This window comes from Colobus angolensis, unplaced genomic scaffold, assembly GCF_000951035.1.
Source record: "Colobus angolensis palliatus isolate OR3802 unplaced genomic scaffold, Cang.pa_1.0 Scaffold36, whole genome shotgun sequence".
Classification (NCBI taxonomy): domain Eukaryota; kingdom Metazoa; phylum Chordata; class Mammalia; order Primates; family Cercopithecidae; genus Colobus; species Colobus angolensis.
Window position 1 is genome coordinate 6,520,544 of NW_012116932.1, and position 17,991 is coordinate 6,538,534.

General features: G+C 39.5%; 1 protein-coding gene across 3 annotated transcripts in view; it reads right to left on the bottom strand.

The window, feature by feature from the left end:
* Positions 1-17,991, bottom strand: part of GOLGA4 (golgin A4) — a 120,336-nt gene that overhangs the window by 92,569 nt on the left and 9,776 nt on the right. Inside the window, exon 3 of one of the 3 annotated variants that reach the window (XM_011953338.1) lies at positions 4,684-4,782. The exons of the other annotated variants lie outside the window; for them this stretch is intronic. Within the exon in view, the coding sequence (XP_011808728.1) occupies positions 4,684-4,782 (99 nt within the window). The remainder of the gene's footprint in view (positions 1-4,683; positions 4,783-17,991) is intronic. 3 annotated transcript variants of the gene reach the window in all.

Here is a 17,991-nt window from a genome sequence, read left to right on the forward strand (position 1 = left end):
TGGTAGTGGTGTAGTCAGGGAAGTGTGGGGGTAGGGTAATAGATAAAACAAGATGGCCATGAGTTATTAATTATTGGCATTGGGTAATGGATATGGGGAGGGGTTCTTGTACCAACACTATTTCCACTTTTGTAATATGTTTCAACTTTTCCCTAATAAAGACAAACTTTAAGTACCTCCTCTTCCCTCTAATAAAAAGCTATCAAATTTTATCAGTCTAAGACATTTCCTTAAAGTTAGATAGGGAAGAAAGGTTGGGAGAACATAGGAATTAACTTTTATCTTCTAGTTGTATACACGGCATCTATGAATGTAACATCACAATGAATACCTTCTATGTCTAAAAATGTACTATAATACACACTGTAAAAGAGGGGTCACAAATCTCTGGGCCACAGTCCAGTATCAACTCATGGCCTTTTAGGAACGGGGCCACACAGCAGGAGAGCGGTGGGTGAGCAAGCGAAACTTCATTTGCATTTACAGCTGCTCCCTATCACTCGCATTACTACCTGAGCTCTGTCTACTATCAGATCAGTGATGATATTAGATATTCATAGAAGTATGAACCCTGCTGTGAACTGCAAAGGATCTAGGTTGTGTGGTCTTAATGAGAATGTAATGCCTGATGATCTGTCACTGTCTCCCATCACCCTCAGAAGGGACCATCTAGTTGCAGGAAAACAAGCTAAGGGCTCCCACTGATTCTACATTGTCGTGAGTTGTATAATTACTTCATTACATATTACAATGTAATAATAACAGAAATAAAGTACACAGTAAATGTAATGCACTCGAATCATCCCAAAACCATCCCTGTGCCCCCAGTTCATGGAAAAACCGTCTTCCACGAAACCAGTCCCTGGTCCCAAAAAGGCTGGGGACAACTGCATAAAATACAAAATATACTTTACAGAGATCAACAATTCTCTTGGCCAGTTAATACACTGAAAATTAATGGACCAATTATGGAGAAAGGAAATGAAGGGGCTCCATAAAATATTTAGCTTAAGAGGAAGAACAGCAAGAGTCCATATTCTGTTTGAAGTAAATGACCTGACACATGATTGTGGTCCATACAAAAAAGCCACATTGGGCTGGCACGGTGGCTCATGTCTGTAATCCCAGCACCTTGGGAGGCCGAGGCAGGTGGATCACCTGAGGTAAGGAGTTCAAGACCAGCCTGGCCAATATCGTGAAACTCCATCTCTGCTAAAAATATAAAAATTATATTTTTTATAAAATCGTCGTGGTGGCATGCACCTGTAGTCTCAGCTACTGGGGAGGATGAGGCAGGAGAATCGCTTTAATCCTGGAGGCGGAGGCTGCAATGCGCCGAGATCACGCCATTGCACTCCAGCCTGGGCGACAGAGTGAGACTCCACCTCAAAAAAAAAAAGCTACACTGGCCGGGCTCAGTGGTTCACACCTATAATCCCAGCACTTTGGGAGACCGAGGCAGGCGGATCACCTGAGGTCTGGAGTTCAAGAGTAGCCTCGCTAACACAGCAAAACCCCATCTCTACTAAAAATACAAGAATTAGCCAGGCGTGGTGGCGAGTGCCTGTAATCCAAGCTGCTTGGGAGGCTGAGGCAAGAGAATCACTTGAACCTGGGAGGCAGAGACTGCAGTGGGCCGAGATCGCACCACTGTACTCCAGCCTGGGTGACAGAGCGAGACTCCGCCTCAAAACAAACAAACAAACAAACAACAAAAAACCAGCTACCCTACAATTGTCAGAAATATCACCCTATTAAACACACAGAGAACAACATTTAAAAACTTCTCCCCACATATGTATTTCAATTTCTGTATTAAACCACATATCTAAGTAAATGCAGGACAGCTTATGAAAAGTATTGGCCTAAGTTGCCCTGTAAATTTACATTAGGAATCTCAGGAAGTAAAATTAGAGACCTGTCACTACTTGTAATGCCTTCTCCATTTCTGCCAAACTTCTGTTCATCTTTCAGCTTTCAAATTTTGTGAAGCTCTGTATGTGAAGCTTTATATGGTTCCTGGAAGGCTAACACATTCCTTATGCCTGTGTGTGTGTGTGTTTTTTTTTTCTATGAAGCCTTCATTCCTTTGTACTTTCAGTGTACGTGGACGTGTTTGTCTCCAAAGTAAACTATGAACTCTCAGAGGACAGAGTCCCACATTTTCTTCTCTTTTTTTCTCCTTTCAACTTTTAAGTTCGGGGGTACATGTTCAGGATGTGCAAGTCTGTTACACAGGTAAACGCGTCCCATGGTGAGAACGCTACCATTTTCATCTTAGTCCCCATGACCTAACATTCTGCCTGACTAGTAGTAAGGGCTCAATAAATGTATATTAAATCCTTATGCAATTGCTTCATCTGAAGGCTTTCTCCTAGGGAGGTGTCTGCACAACTAGCTCAACACATGTCAATACTCAAAACTCACCAATACTTTCTACTGGGGAAAATCAGATAAAAACTCTTTTAAAGTATATTCAACTTAAAAGCACACACAGGTTCCCTGCCAGGCTTGTCTTCAATTACATATTGTTTCAGTCTTTCAGCAACCATTGTATTGACTGCTGAGCACCAAGGTTACAGTAATTTTAGAATTTGGGGTAAACAGCTGCATTTTTCAAAAAACTTAACTAAGGAAAAGTCAGTGCCTAGCGAGCCTATAATGGATTAGACCCTCACTAAATTTTTATTCTAATATGGGCTACGCTATGGTTTCCCTTGTTCCATTGGGAGAAATAAGTTTCTGACTAGGCTGGGTGTGGTGGCTCAGGCCTGTAATTCCAGCACTTTGGGAGGCCAAGGCAGGTGGATTGCTTGAGCCTGAGTTCGAGACCAGCCTGGCCAAGATGGCGAAACTCCATCTCTACTAAAAATAGAAAAGTTAGCAAGGTACGGTGGCATGCACCTGTGGTCCCGGTACTTGGGAGGCTAAGGTGGGCGGATCACCTAAGCTCAGGAGGTAGAGGTTGCAGTGAGCCGAGATCGGGCCACTGCACTCCAGCCTGGGTATCAGAGCGAGACCCTCTCACTCAAAAGAAAAAAAAAAGCTCTAAAGCCTCTACTTGAACATTAATAGCATCTTCAACAACAGAATAAGTACTCAATACAAATGACTTTTTATGTACTTACGGAAGTGGCCCTAGGAGAACCTTTTCTGTTTTTTTTTTCTCTTTAATAACTTCTATTACTACTACATGAAAATAGAAAGCAATATCATTTTCAAAGTAAATTGGGCCAGACACAGTGGTCATGTCTGTAATCCCAGCACTTTGTAAGGCTGAGGCAGGAGGATCACCTGAGGCCAGGAATTCAAGATGAGCCTGAGCAATATTGTAAGACTGTCTCTCTAAAAAGATTAAAATAAGATTAGCTGGGCATGGTGGTGTATGTCTGTGGTCCCACATACTTGGGAGGCTGAGGAAGAAGGACTGCTTGAGCCCAGGGGTATAGGGTAGCTGAGCTGTAACTGCACCACTGCACCACTGCACTCCAGCCTGGGCAACAGAATGAGACCCCACACAAACAAATATATATAAATAAATAAACAAAACAGTAAATCAGTAAGTCTCTCTAACTGGGACTTCTGACTCCCTCCCAAATCAGTTTTTAACAACAATGAGATATTACTTGTAGCCAGAGCCAAGGAGAGACCACTTTTCCCTGAGACCCAAGCTAAGGCATCACTAGAAATCCCATTATCTCCCTAGCTGTTTTCTTTCCTGAAACGGAGTTTACAAAGTAATTTAAGACTGCTACTGGCCATATGCATACCAAGTCTTTACTGGCTACATGGTTCAAGTACAGAAATGTACTACTTCCATCACCAGCTACCTAATTAAGTTAAATCAATTCTTATTGTTTAGAAAAACCTCAATCTGATGGTGTTTGCCACATTTCTCCATTGTAAACTTTCTGTTTTTGTAATTAATAGACTTGTGGAACAATTTTTTTAAAAAAGAAAGAAAAACTTCAATCCCAGTTCAGTCAGTGTTTAACACCAAAGGCTATCCTTACTGGGCAAACATCTCTAAATTCTAATTTGCTAAATTATGAGCTTACCAGATACTTTCAACAGGAAAATATCCACTTTCCTAAAATGAAATTACATACAGGATTCAAAACCGTGTGACATCAGTCAGTTGAAAACAAATGAGACAATTCTCTTCTTTCAGATGTTTAATATATAAAAAACAGGTAATTGCAAAATAAGATGCAATTATCTGTTACAGTAGAATCTACCCACCTATTCAATGCTGTTTAATTATGGATTTACATAACAACGAATTTTTCCCCTAAAAGTGTAAGTCATATCTCAAAATATTCTTAACTTCCCATCAATAGTAGAACAGAGATATCTAGCACTGCATACCTTTTTTTAGTTAATGAACAAACATTCCCTAGGAAAAAAAGAGGTTAGAATAAGTGAAGGCAGCTTCATTACTAAAGTAGCTACATTAGCAAAAACAGTGTTATTTTTGTTGCAGTTAAAAAGCTACCAGGAAGCACACCAGCCATCAGAATTCAGCAATTTACTCTCTGATTTTTTTTAGAGCAGGGTTAGCAACAGGACACTGAAGATACTTTGAGAGATAGTAAGTGGCAAGTAACATGAGATTTGCTTCTACATTGCCAAATTACTTTGCTTCCCCACAAAGGGAATGCAGAAAGCGGTGGAAGGACTCACCACACTGTCACTCTGTGTTTTAGGATGTTTGGAGGAATCCAAAGCAAAGATAGTATACTCAGAGAGAAAAGCAGGCTCTGCTATCATCCCGGCTAGTAGCTGTCTCATTCAGTGTAATAAGCAAAAGTATAAAAATAAAACAAATGATGAAAAACAAATCATAATGGCATGTTGCAAAGTGTTCTCACCACGCAGCATGCATAACGCTATAATGGACATCAGTACCACCATCACCACCACCACCCCACCACCATCCCACCCACAGAAATAATAAGCTGCTGGAAAAGATCAGGAATGGAGATGAGTGACCAGTTTAGGATCTCAAAATCCAACCTATGAACAAGTTGCTTATTGGCATACAAATGATATATGCAACAGGAACCACTGCACACAGAGTGCCTGGCACTCTGTTATAAAAATCAATACCAATTAACAACAATACATGGGCTGGGTGTGGTTACTCAGGCCTGTAATCCCAGCACTTTGGGAGGCTGAGGTGGGTAGATCACAAGGTCAGGAATTCAAGACCAGCCTGACCAATATGGTGAAACCCCGTATCTACTAAAAATACAAAAATTAGCCAGGCATGGTGGTGCGCACCTGTAGTCCCAGCTACTCAGGAGGCTGAGGCAGGAGAATCGCTTGAACCCGGGAGGCAGAGGTTGCAGTGAGCCGAGATCGTGCCATTGCACTCCAGCCTGGGTGACAGAGTGAGACTCTATCTCAAAAAACAAAACAAAACAAACAACAAAAAAACACATGACGGGACATAGTTTCAGACACGTGAGCTAAGTAAGTTATCGAGCTCTTCTCTATAGCATAGTGCCTACAGTTAACAATACTGTATTATAATGTTTAAAAAAAAAATTTTTTTTTTTTCAGACAAGGTCTAGCTCCGTCGCCCAGGCTGGAGCACAGTATTGCAATCTCAGCTTACTGTAACCTCCACCTCCTGGGCTCAAGCCATCCTCCACCTCAGCCTCCTGAGTAGCTGGGACTACAGGCGCACATCACTACGCCTGCTAATTTTTGTATTTTTTGTAAAGACAGGGTTTCACCACATTGCCCGGGCTGGTCTCAACTCCTGAGCTCAAGCGATTCACCTGTCTCGGCCTCCCAAGTGCTGGGATTACAGGCATGAGCCGGCACACCTGGCCTAAAATTTTCTCGAAAAGTAGATCTTATGTTACTTTCTACCACAAATAATAACAGTGGAGGTAGGATAAAACTTTGGGAGGTAATACATATGTCTATGGCCTTGATGGTGGTGATGGTTTCACAGGTATATACTTATCACCAAATTCATCAAATTATATACCTTAAGTATGCAGTTTTTTATATGTCAATCATACTTCAATAAAGTGGGCTTTAAAATGCATAATAAAGAACACAATGTCTTAGAATAACATTTATAAATACTGACCCATTCATTTTTACATATTCAAAAAATAGCATGAAAACACATGGAGAGAATAAAACATAAAACACTTTAATCATTTATTTGTACTTACATACCACATTATTTTTCTCTAAAATACGTACAGAAGAAACATTTGAAACTTTATAACAAGTTTAAAGACATTTTCTGTTACACTAGTGCTTTTGGTACATATTATCTTCTGTGCTTTAGTTTTCTTTCAGAAACTGTATGCTACACACCAAAATACTGACAATCACAAATTACATGTACAATAAATTATAATCAGAATGAATTTTTGGATGAGGGAGGTTACACAAATCTACACGTGATAAAATTGTATAGAATTACACACACACACACACACACACAGAGACAGAGACAGAGAGAGAGAGAGAGAGAGAAGATGTGAGCACGTAAAACTGGTAAAATCTGAATAAGTTGTATGGATGTCACAGTTTACCAATGTCATTTTCCTTGTTTGGACAGTGTACTATGGTTATATAAGGTGTTGCTATTGGGGAGAAATAGGTGATGCATATATAGGGCCTCCCCCACAAAAGATGTCAGAACCTCCTATGAATCTATAATTATTTCCAAATAAAAATTAAAACCAGCCCAGACAACATAACGAAACCCCATCTCTACAAAAAATACAAAAAATTTGCCAGGCATGGTGGCACACACCTGTAGTCGCAGCTACCTGGGAGGCTGAGGTAGGAGGCTCACCTAAGCCCGGCAGTGAGCTGTGATCACACCACTGCACTCCAGCCTGAGCAAAAGAGTGAGATCCTGCCTCAAAAAAATTTTTTTGAAACATGAATTCAGCAGTTAATACATTATCTAATATGGTGATAAATTACATATTATATGATATATAACATATCTGAAAAAAAAAGTCTGCAAAAGCTTAAGAACATAAACTTTTTATCTCAGTACTGCAGAGTTATGAATACTAACTAGAGCCTTAACTAACTGTTCATTTGGTCCTACATTAGAGACCATGATAATTATAAATAGGAAAAACATTTCAAAGTCTTTTATATTACGTAATAACTAGCACTTCTTGGACAGGATTCAGCAATTTACACTAAATTCTTAATTTTAGTATTAGTAGTATACTAAAATATGCTAAATGCCTCTTTGGCTCTAGGGTATCATCATATCCAAGTTTCTACTCCTGCTGAAAATCTTACTCTCCCAGGAACTCAGATCATCCTTAGAATGGATGTTAAATTTAAGTTAAAGGCTATAAAAAATTCACTCTTCTTAGACTTCCAAAGTTAATTTTTGTAATGAAGTCAGTCACTCTTGTCCACATTAGAAAATAATTCAAAACTTCAGAGGAGTATATTTGAAATTTTAAGAGAAAAACAAAAAAGCTAATGTCCAGCATAAAAAAAATGGCCACCATTTCAAAAGGTGCTGCCAAACAAAAACGTACACTATGACCTCTAACCCTAGCAAAAGCAAAGTATATCAAAACTAGTGTCCACCGACAGTCACCTCAAAGCCTAAGAAGTCTTTGTTATCCTTGTTATCTCCTTCTTATGCTTGAAAAGGTCTCATAAGCAACAGTTCTCTAATATTCTCACTAAGATTCTATCTCAACTCCATCTCTCAAACTCTTCAAATGGAAAACTAACTCGGCTGCAATTCTGCTAAGGATTTAATCCACCTCTTCTGTGTGGTTCCCCACTGAAGCCATCAGTTGAACCAACACTGAAGTTATATGTGTCTGAACATTCATGAAGACTATCTGAAACTCTCAGCAGATATGCATTGAAGGCTTTCAAGCTATCCTCCATGTCTCATACTCTCATATACGTATGCGTGTGTATATCAAAGTATATCAAAATTAGTGTCCATTGACAGCCACCTTAAAGCCTAAGGAATCTTTGTTGACCTTGTTATTTCCTTCCTAAATAAACACACATACAAACATGAGTGTGAGATGTGGAGGATATACAGTCATGCATTGCTTAACAATAGGGAGGGGATACATGCTGAGAAATGTGTTGTTAGGCCATTTTGTCATGTGAACATCATGGAGGGGTGTCCAAGGCAGAAAATACAGTCATGGGTTCTTAGTTTCTGTTTCTGGTTGAATCAGTAAGGACCTTTCCTCATCCCTCTTTTCCACTTACCACTAGAGACAGAAACTAAAAACCATGCCTTTAGACTGCTAAAAGACTAAAACAAAACACAAGAAGAACAGCAGCAAAATAAGCTGGGTTGGACAAGCATACTTACACAAACCTAGAGGGCATAGCATACTATATGCCTAGGATACATGGGAGAGCCTATTGCTCCTACGCTACAAACTAGTCCATCATGTTACTGTACTGAATATTGTAAGCGGCTGTACTGCCATAGTAAGTATCTATGTAAACAAAGAAAAACTATAGTAAAACTACAGTAAAAAAGAAAAAATGACACGACTCTATAGGGCACTCACTTGTCATGAATGAAGATTGCAGGACTAGAAATTGCTCTGGGTGAGTCAGTGAGTGAGTGGTGAGTGAAGGTGAAGTCCTAGGACATTACTGTGAGCTTTTATACCACTGGCAGCACAATAGGTTTGTTTATACCGGCATCACCACAAACACATTACAACAACTACATGTCACTAGGCGATACGATTTTTTCAGCTCCATTATAATCTTATGGGACTATCGTCATATATGCGGTCGATCGCTGAACGAAACATCATTATGAGGCACATCATATATTTTTCCTTAATCTTGGTGGTTTTGGTAGGATTACTCAGTATTCTTTTTGTTTTTGTTTTTTAAATGAAAATAAAGAGATACAGGGTTTTGCCATGTTGCCCAGGCTAATCTTGAACTCCTGGGCTCTAGCAATCCACCTACCTCGACCTCCCAAACTGCTGGTATTACAGGCATGAGCCATCAGGCCTAGCCAGTGTTCTTTTTGAATTCTATAATTTTCTCTGTAACTGGCATCAGTCTGAGTTTTATTGTGATTTACATGTTTACATCAATTTTTTTTTCATTCCAGGATTTTTTTTTTTTTTTTTATGGGAGTCTGTGTCACACCATCTCAGCTCACTGCAACCTCCACCTCCTGCATTCAACCAATTCTCCTGCCTCATTCAGCCTCCCGAGCAGATGGGATAACAGGTATGCGCCACCATGCCCAGCTAATTTTTGTAAAATTAGTAGAGATGAGTTTTTGCCATGTTGGCCAGGCTGGTCTCGAACTCCTGGCCTCAAGTGATCTGCCCGCCTTGGCCTCCCAAAGTGCTGGGATTACAGGCATGAACCACCATGCCCGGCCAATTTCTAGGATTTCTAATTAGTTCTTTCTCATATCCATCTAATCTAGTTTTGTTTTGGCCTGTTTTTCTCCCACAATTTTCTGTTCTTTTTAAGAAAATTATTACTTCCTTTTCCTTACTGAAGAAAGTTGTTTTAAAGTAATTTCCAGACTGTTGTATTACTTTAATTTCATCTGGAGTAAATATGTCTTAATCTCTGTTTTTACTGGTTGCCCTCTTAACATTTATTTTAGAATTTTCATTTACAGGCTCATCTTGAAAAAGGTATTATCTTTGTCCTTCCTCTTGTGCTCATCCCTCCTTATCCAGCCAATCTGATACCCAAGGCCTTGGTTCGAGTTTCTTACCTTATGGCAATATAGGGGTTATCACAAACTCAGTCACCAAGCTAATGTGAGGTTGGATTCGATTCTTGGTCATGAGGCCTCCCTAAGGACAGCAGTTTCCCATAATGGACAATTGAGAGCACTAGGCAGCAGTTAGCAACAGCTTTTTTCAACTTCCTTTCACCAGTGGTAGGAGCCCCACATTAGCTCTCAGCTTGTAACACAAAATCTCCTCTGTATAGAACATCTCCAGTCCTTCTCAACCAGAGTTCAAAGAGAAAATTAAATCCAAATGCCTGTATACAATGAATTAATGTATCTACTATGTATATATAGCATGGTAATAGTTTCATACAATACTTGGAAGAATAAAAAATGCAGTTACTCAAATCATTTTCCACAGAGCTTAATTCTCTCACAAAACCCTAGTCGAAAATGGCTGCCTTTGTCCCAACCTCAAACCCTCTAGGACCAAGGATTCACTCCCTCTCAGCCCAGGGGAGATGTTTGCCTTGTTTGTGAACTCAAATACATGTCTCAATGTTTTTTAAGTTTTATCTACTACTTCTGTGACTAAAACAGCAAGGATGCCTCAAGGCTCAAATCACAGCACGATCTGACCGAAAGTCCTGAAGTCTTCCGGGGAGGATTTAGCATGTTAGGTAGCATGCCATCGTGACTGATTATTTCCAACAACAACCAGCAGCCTTTTTTTTTTTTTTTTTTGAGACAGGGTCTTGCTCTGTCACTAAGGGTAGAGGAGTGCAGTGGCACAGTCATGGCTCACTGCAACCTCGACCTCCTGGGATCAAAAAATCTTCCTACTTCAGCCTCTTAAGTAGCTGGGACCACAGGTGCACACTAGCACACGTGGCTAATTTTTTTGATTTTTTTTTTTTTTTTTTTGGTAGAGACAGGATCTCACTATGTTGCCCACACTGGTCTCCAACTCCTGGGTTCAAGCATTCCTCCTGCTGCAGCCTCCCAAATTGCTGGGATTACAGGTGTGAGCCACCACATCCAGCCTAGAAGTCCTTTCCCATGTGAAAAAACTTCTTTGAAATTCCTTGAAAAACTTATTTATTTCAGTGATTTTTAGATTCCTTTTTACTCATAGGCAACAAAGGCTTGATTATCATCTCTCATGTATAATAATGGGGGAAGGGCCTAAAAAGTTTAGTGCCTTAGCAAAAAAGTTTAGTGTCTTAGCAAGGGTGTAAATCCCTCTTCCTCAAAGACAGATGGCCCTGTTTCTTTTTTTTTTCTTGAGACGGAGTTTCACTCTTGTTGCCCAGGCTGGAGTGCAATGGCATGATCTTGGCTCACTGGAACCTCTACCTCCCGGGTTCAAGCGATTCTCCCACCTCAGTCTACTGAGTAGCTGGGATTACAGGCACCCGCCACCACGCCCAGCTATTTTTTGTATTGGCCAGGCTGGTCTCGAACTCCTGACCTCAGGTAATCCACCATCCTCGGCCTTCCAAGGTGCTGGGATTACAGGCATGAGCCACCACGCCTGGCAGATGGTCCTGTTTCTATCTTCTCAGATACTGTTAAGTACAACTGTTAGTAGAACCCTTATGATTTTGGGTCAATTAAATTCATCCAATCTGTGACCCAGGATGGCTTCGAATGAGACCCAACACAAGTTCATAAACTTTCTTAAAACATTATGAGGCTTTATTTTTTCAGTTCATCAGCTATTATTCCTGTTAGCGTATTTGATGTGTGGCCCAAGACAATTCTTCTTTCAATGTGGCCCAGGAAAGCCAAAAGATTGGACACCCCTATAAAAAGTACCTGTGATAATATACTCTACAGAAGATACAAGAATAAAATGGCTTACAGTAGCAGCAGGTGAAGAAATATCCAGTACAGACTGTGGGTAAATCATGTTGATCAAATTCAAGATCACAACTCAAGGCTCTATTTTATCTATATGGATAGTTTTACTACATAGAAAGCCTTTAAACAAAATGACAGCATAAAAGGACAAGGCAACTAACTTTCCCTAGTCTTAATCGCCAGTGAAAAGACCAAGGGTATATAAGATGGGAAAAAACATGTATCAGCCCAGAAACCAGGAAAGAAGATGTAATTTAGATTCAAGGAAGTTTTGCTAAGTCCAAGACTCCTCAGGCTTAAGTAAAATAAGTCATGAAAGATCAGCTTTTCACTCCAATTACGAGAATACTCAGCATATGCAACAAGAAAGTGGAACCAAAGGTTTGTTCTTCAAAAGATCAACAAAATTGACAAACCATTAGCTACACTGACAGAGGGGAAAAAAGAACTCATATCATGAAAATCAGTAATGAAAGAGAAGAAATTACCACTGAATTTGCAGAAAAGGATTACAAAGCTATACTATGTGTTAAAAGCAAAGGTTTTTGCCTCATTTGAGAATGGGCTGCTTAGTTAGCAGCCTGCAATTGGTAGACTTGACTACTGTGACTGCCTGAGACTCAGGAGCTGTTACAAAAACTACATTCCTAATTTAGGATTTCAGTTTGCTTATGTACTAAGTTAGGCTACAGTTCCTTACATAGGGACTCAAGATATATAGGTAGCCTCAGGCCAAATTTAGTTTAATTTATGCCAACAAATGAGATAAATGAAATGGACAAATTCCTAGAGATACACAAATCACAAAACTAACTCAAGAAGAAGCAAAATGTGAACACAGCTATAAAAAGTAGATACTGAATTAGTTATCAAAACACTTCCCTCGAAAAAAAGCCTAGGACACATGATTTCAATGGTAGATTCTACCAAACATTTAAAGAAGAATTAACAGCAATTCTTCACAAACTCTTGAAAAAATACAAGAGAAGCGAACACTTTCCAACTCAATTCATGGGGCCTGTATTACTGATACAAAAACCAGGTTATCACAAAAAAATAAAACTGCAGACCAGCATTTCTTATGAATATAGACCAAAAAATCCTCAACAAAATACTAATGAATCAATCTAGTAATATATAAAAAAGATTATATACCAGAAACAAGTGACATTTATTGCAGGAATACATGGTTAATTTAACCTCTGAAAACCAATTAACACGATATTCAATATAATAAAGGATTTAGGAAGGAATGTTTCTCATGTATTAACTTTGAAGATACTTCCCAGTAATCCCTAAAACGATGCCTTTAAGCCATATAAGCCTTGAAACATGAAATAAATCTCTAAAATGTGCTTAAGAATTCTCAAAAACTGGGGCCAGGTGTGGTGGTTCATGTCTGTAATCCCAGCACCTTAGGAGTTCAAGGTGGGTGGATCACTTGAGCGCCAGGAGTTCCACACCAGCCTAGACAACATGGTGAAACCTCATCTCTACTAAAAACACAAATATCAGCCAGGCGTGGTGGCACATGCCTGTAATCCCAGCTACTCAAGAGGCTGAGGCAGAGGTTGCAGTGAGCCAAGATCATGCCACTGCACTCCACCCTGAGCGACAGAGCAAGGCTCCATCTCATACATACATACATACACACATAAAAATTATATATATATATATATGTATATGAAAACACACCTAATTCTGGAATTTAATTTAAAAACAATATGCAAGTTGTTCATGGATGAGTCCCCAGGATAACAATGGACACGTTTACTATGGCCCCTAATAAATGAGGAAGTGTCTCAGGAAGACAGCAAACCGGAGAGAGCAGGATAGGAGGCAAAGTGAAGCTATCAATCCTTCCTTCACAAATTCAATAGGCAAAGCGACACAGAGATAACATCCCTAGGACCTTAATCCACATAAAGTCCATCTGTTCCCCTCCCCTAAAAAGAGGAAGTGGAGCAGGCCCTCCCCTCTTCCGAGGCTGTCCCTAACAACTTAGTCAGCGCCCACTATGCAAATTACCACACTAGAGATTTACATGCCATCTTACTGATAATCCCCAAAACTTCACAAATTTCTCATTAAACAAATGAGAAAATCTGAGACTGAAAAGTTAACTTTAATAAATCTTTCGGTCAGCAAATGACAAAGCCAGGATATCAACTTAGGCTGATTCAGGTAACACCAAAAACCATCCTTTCCTCACCAGTCTATTCCAGGTCTTATTCCAAACTAATACAGTACATAGATTTTTACTCCCTTAAAAAAAAATCATTAGACTCAGTTATAAAAAGAAAGTAGATACATGCTACAACACAAATGAATCTTGAAAACATTAAGCTAAGTAAAAATGGTCAGACACAAAAGGTAAAATATCAAATGATTTCATTTATATGAAATATCCAGAAAAGGTAAATCCATTAACACAGAAAGCAAATTAATGGTTGCCAGGGGTTGGAGGAAGGAGGAATGGGAATGACTGCTTAATCAGCGCAGGGTTTCATTTTGGGGTGATGGAAATGTTATGGAACTAGATAGATGTGATGAATGTACAACACTGGGAATGTACTAAATGCTACCTGTTTGCTTTAAATGGTTAATTTATGTTATATAAATTTAAACTCAATTAAAAAAAAATCAGGGTCCCTTGAGCCCAAGAGTTGGAGGCCAGCCAGAGAAACACAGTGTGAGACCCTATCTCTGAAAAAGTCCAGGTCCAATCTGGAGTGGGGCAGAGGTAGGAGCATGTTAGCTTCATTTGCTCTAGTTAATCCCTTACAGGATCCTACATTACGTATTGCTCTAAAGCAACCCAGACCTAGGAAAGCAAAAAAGATTAACCTCAAACAACAACAAGGACAGGAAGCCCGACTCTGAGGATAGTGGGGCTATGCCTAGGATCACCAGTAGAGAGTGCTATGATCAAACAGACAAACCTGTCATTTGCGCAGGATAGGAGAGTACCCAGAGTAGACTTATGTAGACTTCAGAGTCAATGCAAATTCAGTCTACTCTCCTCTGCCTTCAATGTTTACAATAATATAGATTTTTTATGTCCCTTTTTTTTTTGTGATGAAGTTTTGCTTTTATTGCCCAGGCTGGAGTGCAATGGCACGACCTTGGCTCACACTGCAACCTCTGCCTCCTGGGTTCAAGCGATTCTCCTGCCTTAGCCTCCCAAATAACTGGGAGTATGGTATTGAATCAAAGACAAAGAGAACAGTGGAACAGAATACAGAAAGCTCAGAAACAAAGCCACTCAAATATGGACATGAATATAAAGTGTGAATGTAAAATGATACTCATTAAGACAGTGTGGTATCAAAGACAAAGAGAACAATGGAACAGAACAGAGAACTCAGGAACAAAGCCACTCAAATATGGACATATGGACACAATTAATGAAAAAATGTACAACAATAGAGCAGTGTGAAAAAGAGACAACTGGATAAACATATTGGAGGCGATGAAACTTGATCCCTACTTCACACCATATTTAAAAATCATTTCCTGGGCTCAAGGGATCCTCCTGCCTCAGCCTCCTGAGTAGCTGGGACTACAGGTGCACACCACTGTGCCTGGCTTGGATTTATCTTAAGTGTTAAGTGTTTTTCTTCCTGTTTGTTTGTTTTGGCCCTGTATGGTGATTCATGCCTATAATCCCAGCACTTTACAAGGCCGAGGTGGACGGATCACTTGAGCTCAGGCGGTTGAAGCTGTGGAGTGCTGAGATTGTAACACTATGCTTCAATCTGGGCAACAAAGTGAGACCCTGTCTCAAAAGACAAAAAAATGCTTTTTTTTTTTTTGGAAGAAAAATGTGGAAATTTAGCTCAAAACATAAATATTTGTCCATAGCAACAGTAGACACAGTAAAGTCTACATATCTGGAATGCTTAGGTAGTAGAATGGTTTCATTAAGTTAACTTCCTTGTCAATTAAAAAAAAGTTTTGCATTTTTCTCTGTTGCTGAAAATACTAATATGTCTGCTTTCCTGTGTTGGTAAATACTGTATATAAACCCAAATAAATCTGTCTTTGTTTGGAGTGCCTTAGGCTTCTTTATACAAGGGACACAAAGGCTGGGCGCGGTGGCTCACACCTGTAATCCCAGCACTTTGGGAGGCTGAGGCAGGTGGATCACCTGAGGTCAGGAGTTCAATACCAGCCTGGCCAACATGGTGAAATTCTGTCTCTACTAAAAATACAAAAAGTTAGCTGGGCATGGTGGTGGGTGCCTGTAATCCCAATTACTTGGGAGAATGAGGCAGGGAGAATTGCTTGAACCTGGGAGGTGGAGGCTGCAGTGAGCTGAGATCGTACCACTGCACTCCAGCCTGGGTGACAGAGTGAGACTTTGTCTCAAAAAATAATAATAATAATAATAATAATGATGATGATGACAACAGAAGAAACCTATAAGGATTTTGACTGGGATGGCACTGAGTCTATAGATTAGTTTGGAGAAAATCTTAATATTGCAAATCAAACTTTATCATCTTTTTAGTATTATAAATAGCTTACTACAGTAAGCCTTGTGGATATACATTTAAAATGCTATTGTTCTACAGGACAGATTTCTAGAAATGGGATTTCTAGATAATAGGGTATAAGCTAATTTAAAAATTGTAAAAATACGGCTGGGCACAGTGGCTCACACCCGTAATCCCAGCACTTTGGGAGGCTGAGGCGGGCAGATCACAAGGCCAAGAGATTGAGACCATCCTCAGCAACATGGTAAAACTCCGTCTCAAGTAAAAATACAAAAAATTAGCTGGGCGTGGTGGCGCCCACCTGTAGTCTCAGCTACTTGGGAGGCTGAGGCAGGAGAACCACTTGAACCTGGGAGGCAGAGGTTGCAGTGAGCCAAGACCGCACCCCTGAACTGCAAACTGCAGCCTGGAGACAGAGCAAGACTCCGTCTCAAAAAAAAAAAAAAAAAAAAAAAATTGTAAAAATACATACAAATTGTCCTGATAGGGATTACTTTAAAACAATTAAACAAAACAAAACAAAACACCTTTATTTAGATGTTGAGAGCAAAATAAACAGGTACATAGTACAGTTTTTGCACTCAAAGTTCATGTCATATACGCTATATCCTTGGTGCATATACTGAAATGATCTGATAAAGTTGCATAAAAGTACAGAGTATATACAGTTTCCTGAGATCTTATTTTCTTAAGCATTACTTACGTTATTGCATTTACGATTTCAAATACAATATTGTTGAACTCAGTTTATACATATAACCTATTCGAATGAAAGCTGCAGTACTGAGTTGTAATGTTTTAGTAATCAGTATTAATGGCATCATTTCTATACTCAGCATATTGATTGACATTATAGTATATTAGTTTGCATACAATAAAGTGAAACACTGAAAATAGTGCAGAATTATATTGATTGCTACCATTGCTTTTTTTTTTTTAAGACAGTGTCTCGCTCTGTCACCCAGGCTAGAGAGCAGTGGCACAATCTTAGCTCACTGCAACCTCCACCTCCTAGGTTCAAGAGATTCTCCTGCCTCAGCCTCCCAAATAGCTGGGATTACAGGCACATGCCACCACACCCGGCTGACTGATACCACTTTTTAAAAATCTAGGATGCTTTAAAACAATTTAATTGAATATACTGTTACAAAATAATTATTTCTGAAAGATTTGGTTTTAGCACTCTTTTACAATCGACCAAGTCAGCTAAAGGTTATTTATTTCTTTCTAAATTTTAACAATCCTAGCTAAGAGATGGTTTCAGATAGAATGACAAAGCATTGTCATCACTTCATCTCCTTGCTTTTTAAGCTTTTTTGACAACTTTAACAGGTACTTTGGACCACAGAGTGCAATCTAAACCTTACTTCAACTTATTTTATAATAAAGGATTTTTCAATTATATACAGTTTTTTATTAAAAGGACAATAAATTAATTTTTTCATAATCTCCCTCCACCCTATCTGGTTTCTCATTTTGTTAACCTTCTAAGATAGAAGGTACTGTCAGGGATGGGACACAGATGGAACCCAGGCGTTTTTTTTTTTCTTTTTTTCAAGTAAGCCTAGGTCTTACTATGTCACCTAGGCTGGCGCAATCATGGCTCACTGCAGCTTTGACCTCTGAGGCTCAAGTAATCCTCCTGCCTTAGCCTCCTGAGTAGCTGGGACCACACAAGTGCACGCCACCATACCTGGCTAATTTTTATTTTTTTTGTAGAAACAGGGTCTCACTTTGTTGCTCAGGCTGGTCTCAAACTCCTGGACTCAAGCAATCCTCCTGCCTTGGCCTCCCAAAGTGCTGGGATTACAGGCATGAGCCACCACATTTGGCCTAAAACTAAGAACTTCTGTTCATCAAAGGACATCGTTAAGAAAATGAATGGCAAGCCAGAGTGGGAAGATATCTGCAAGATATATA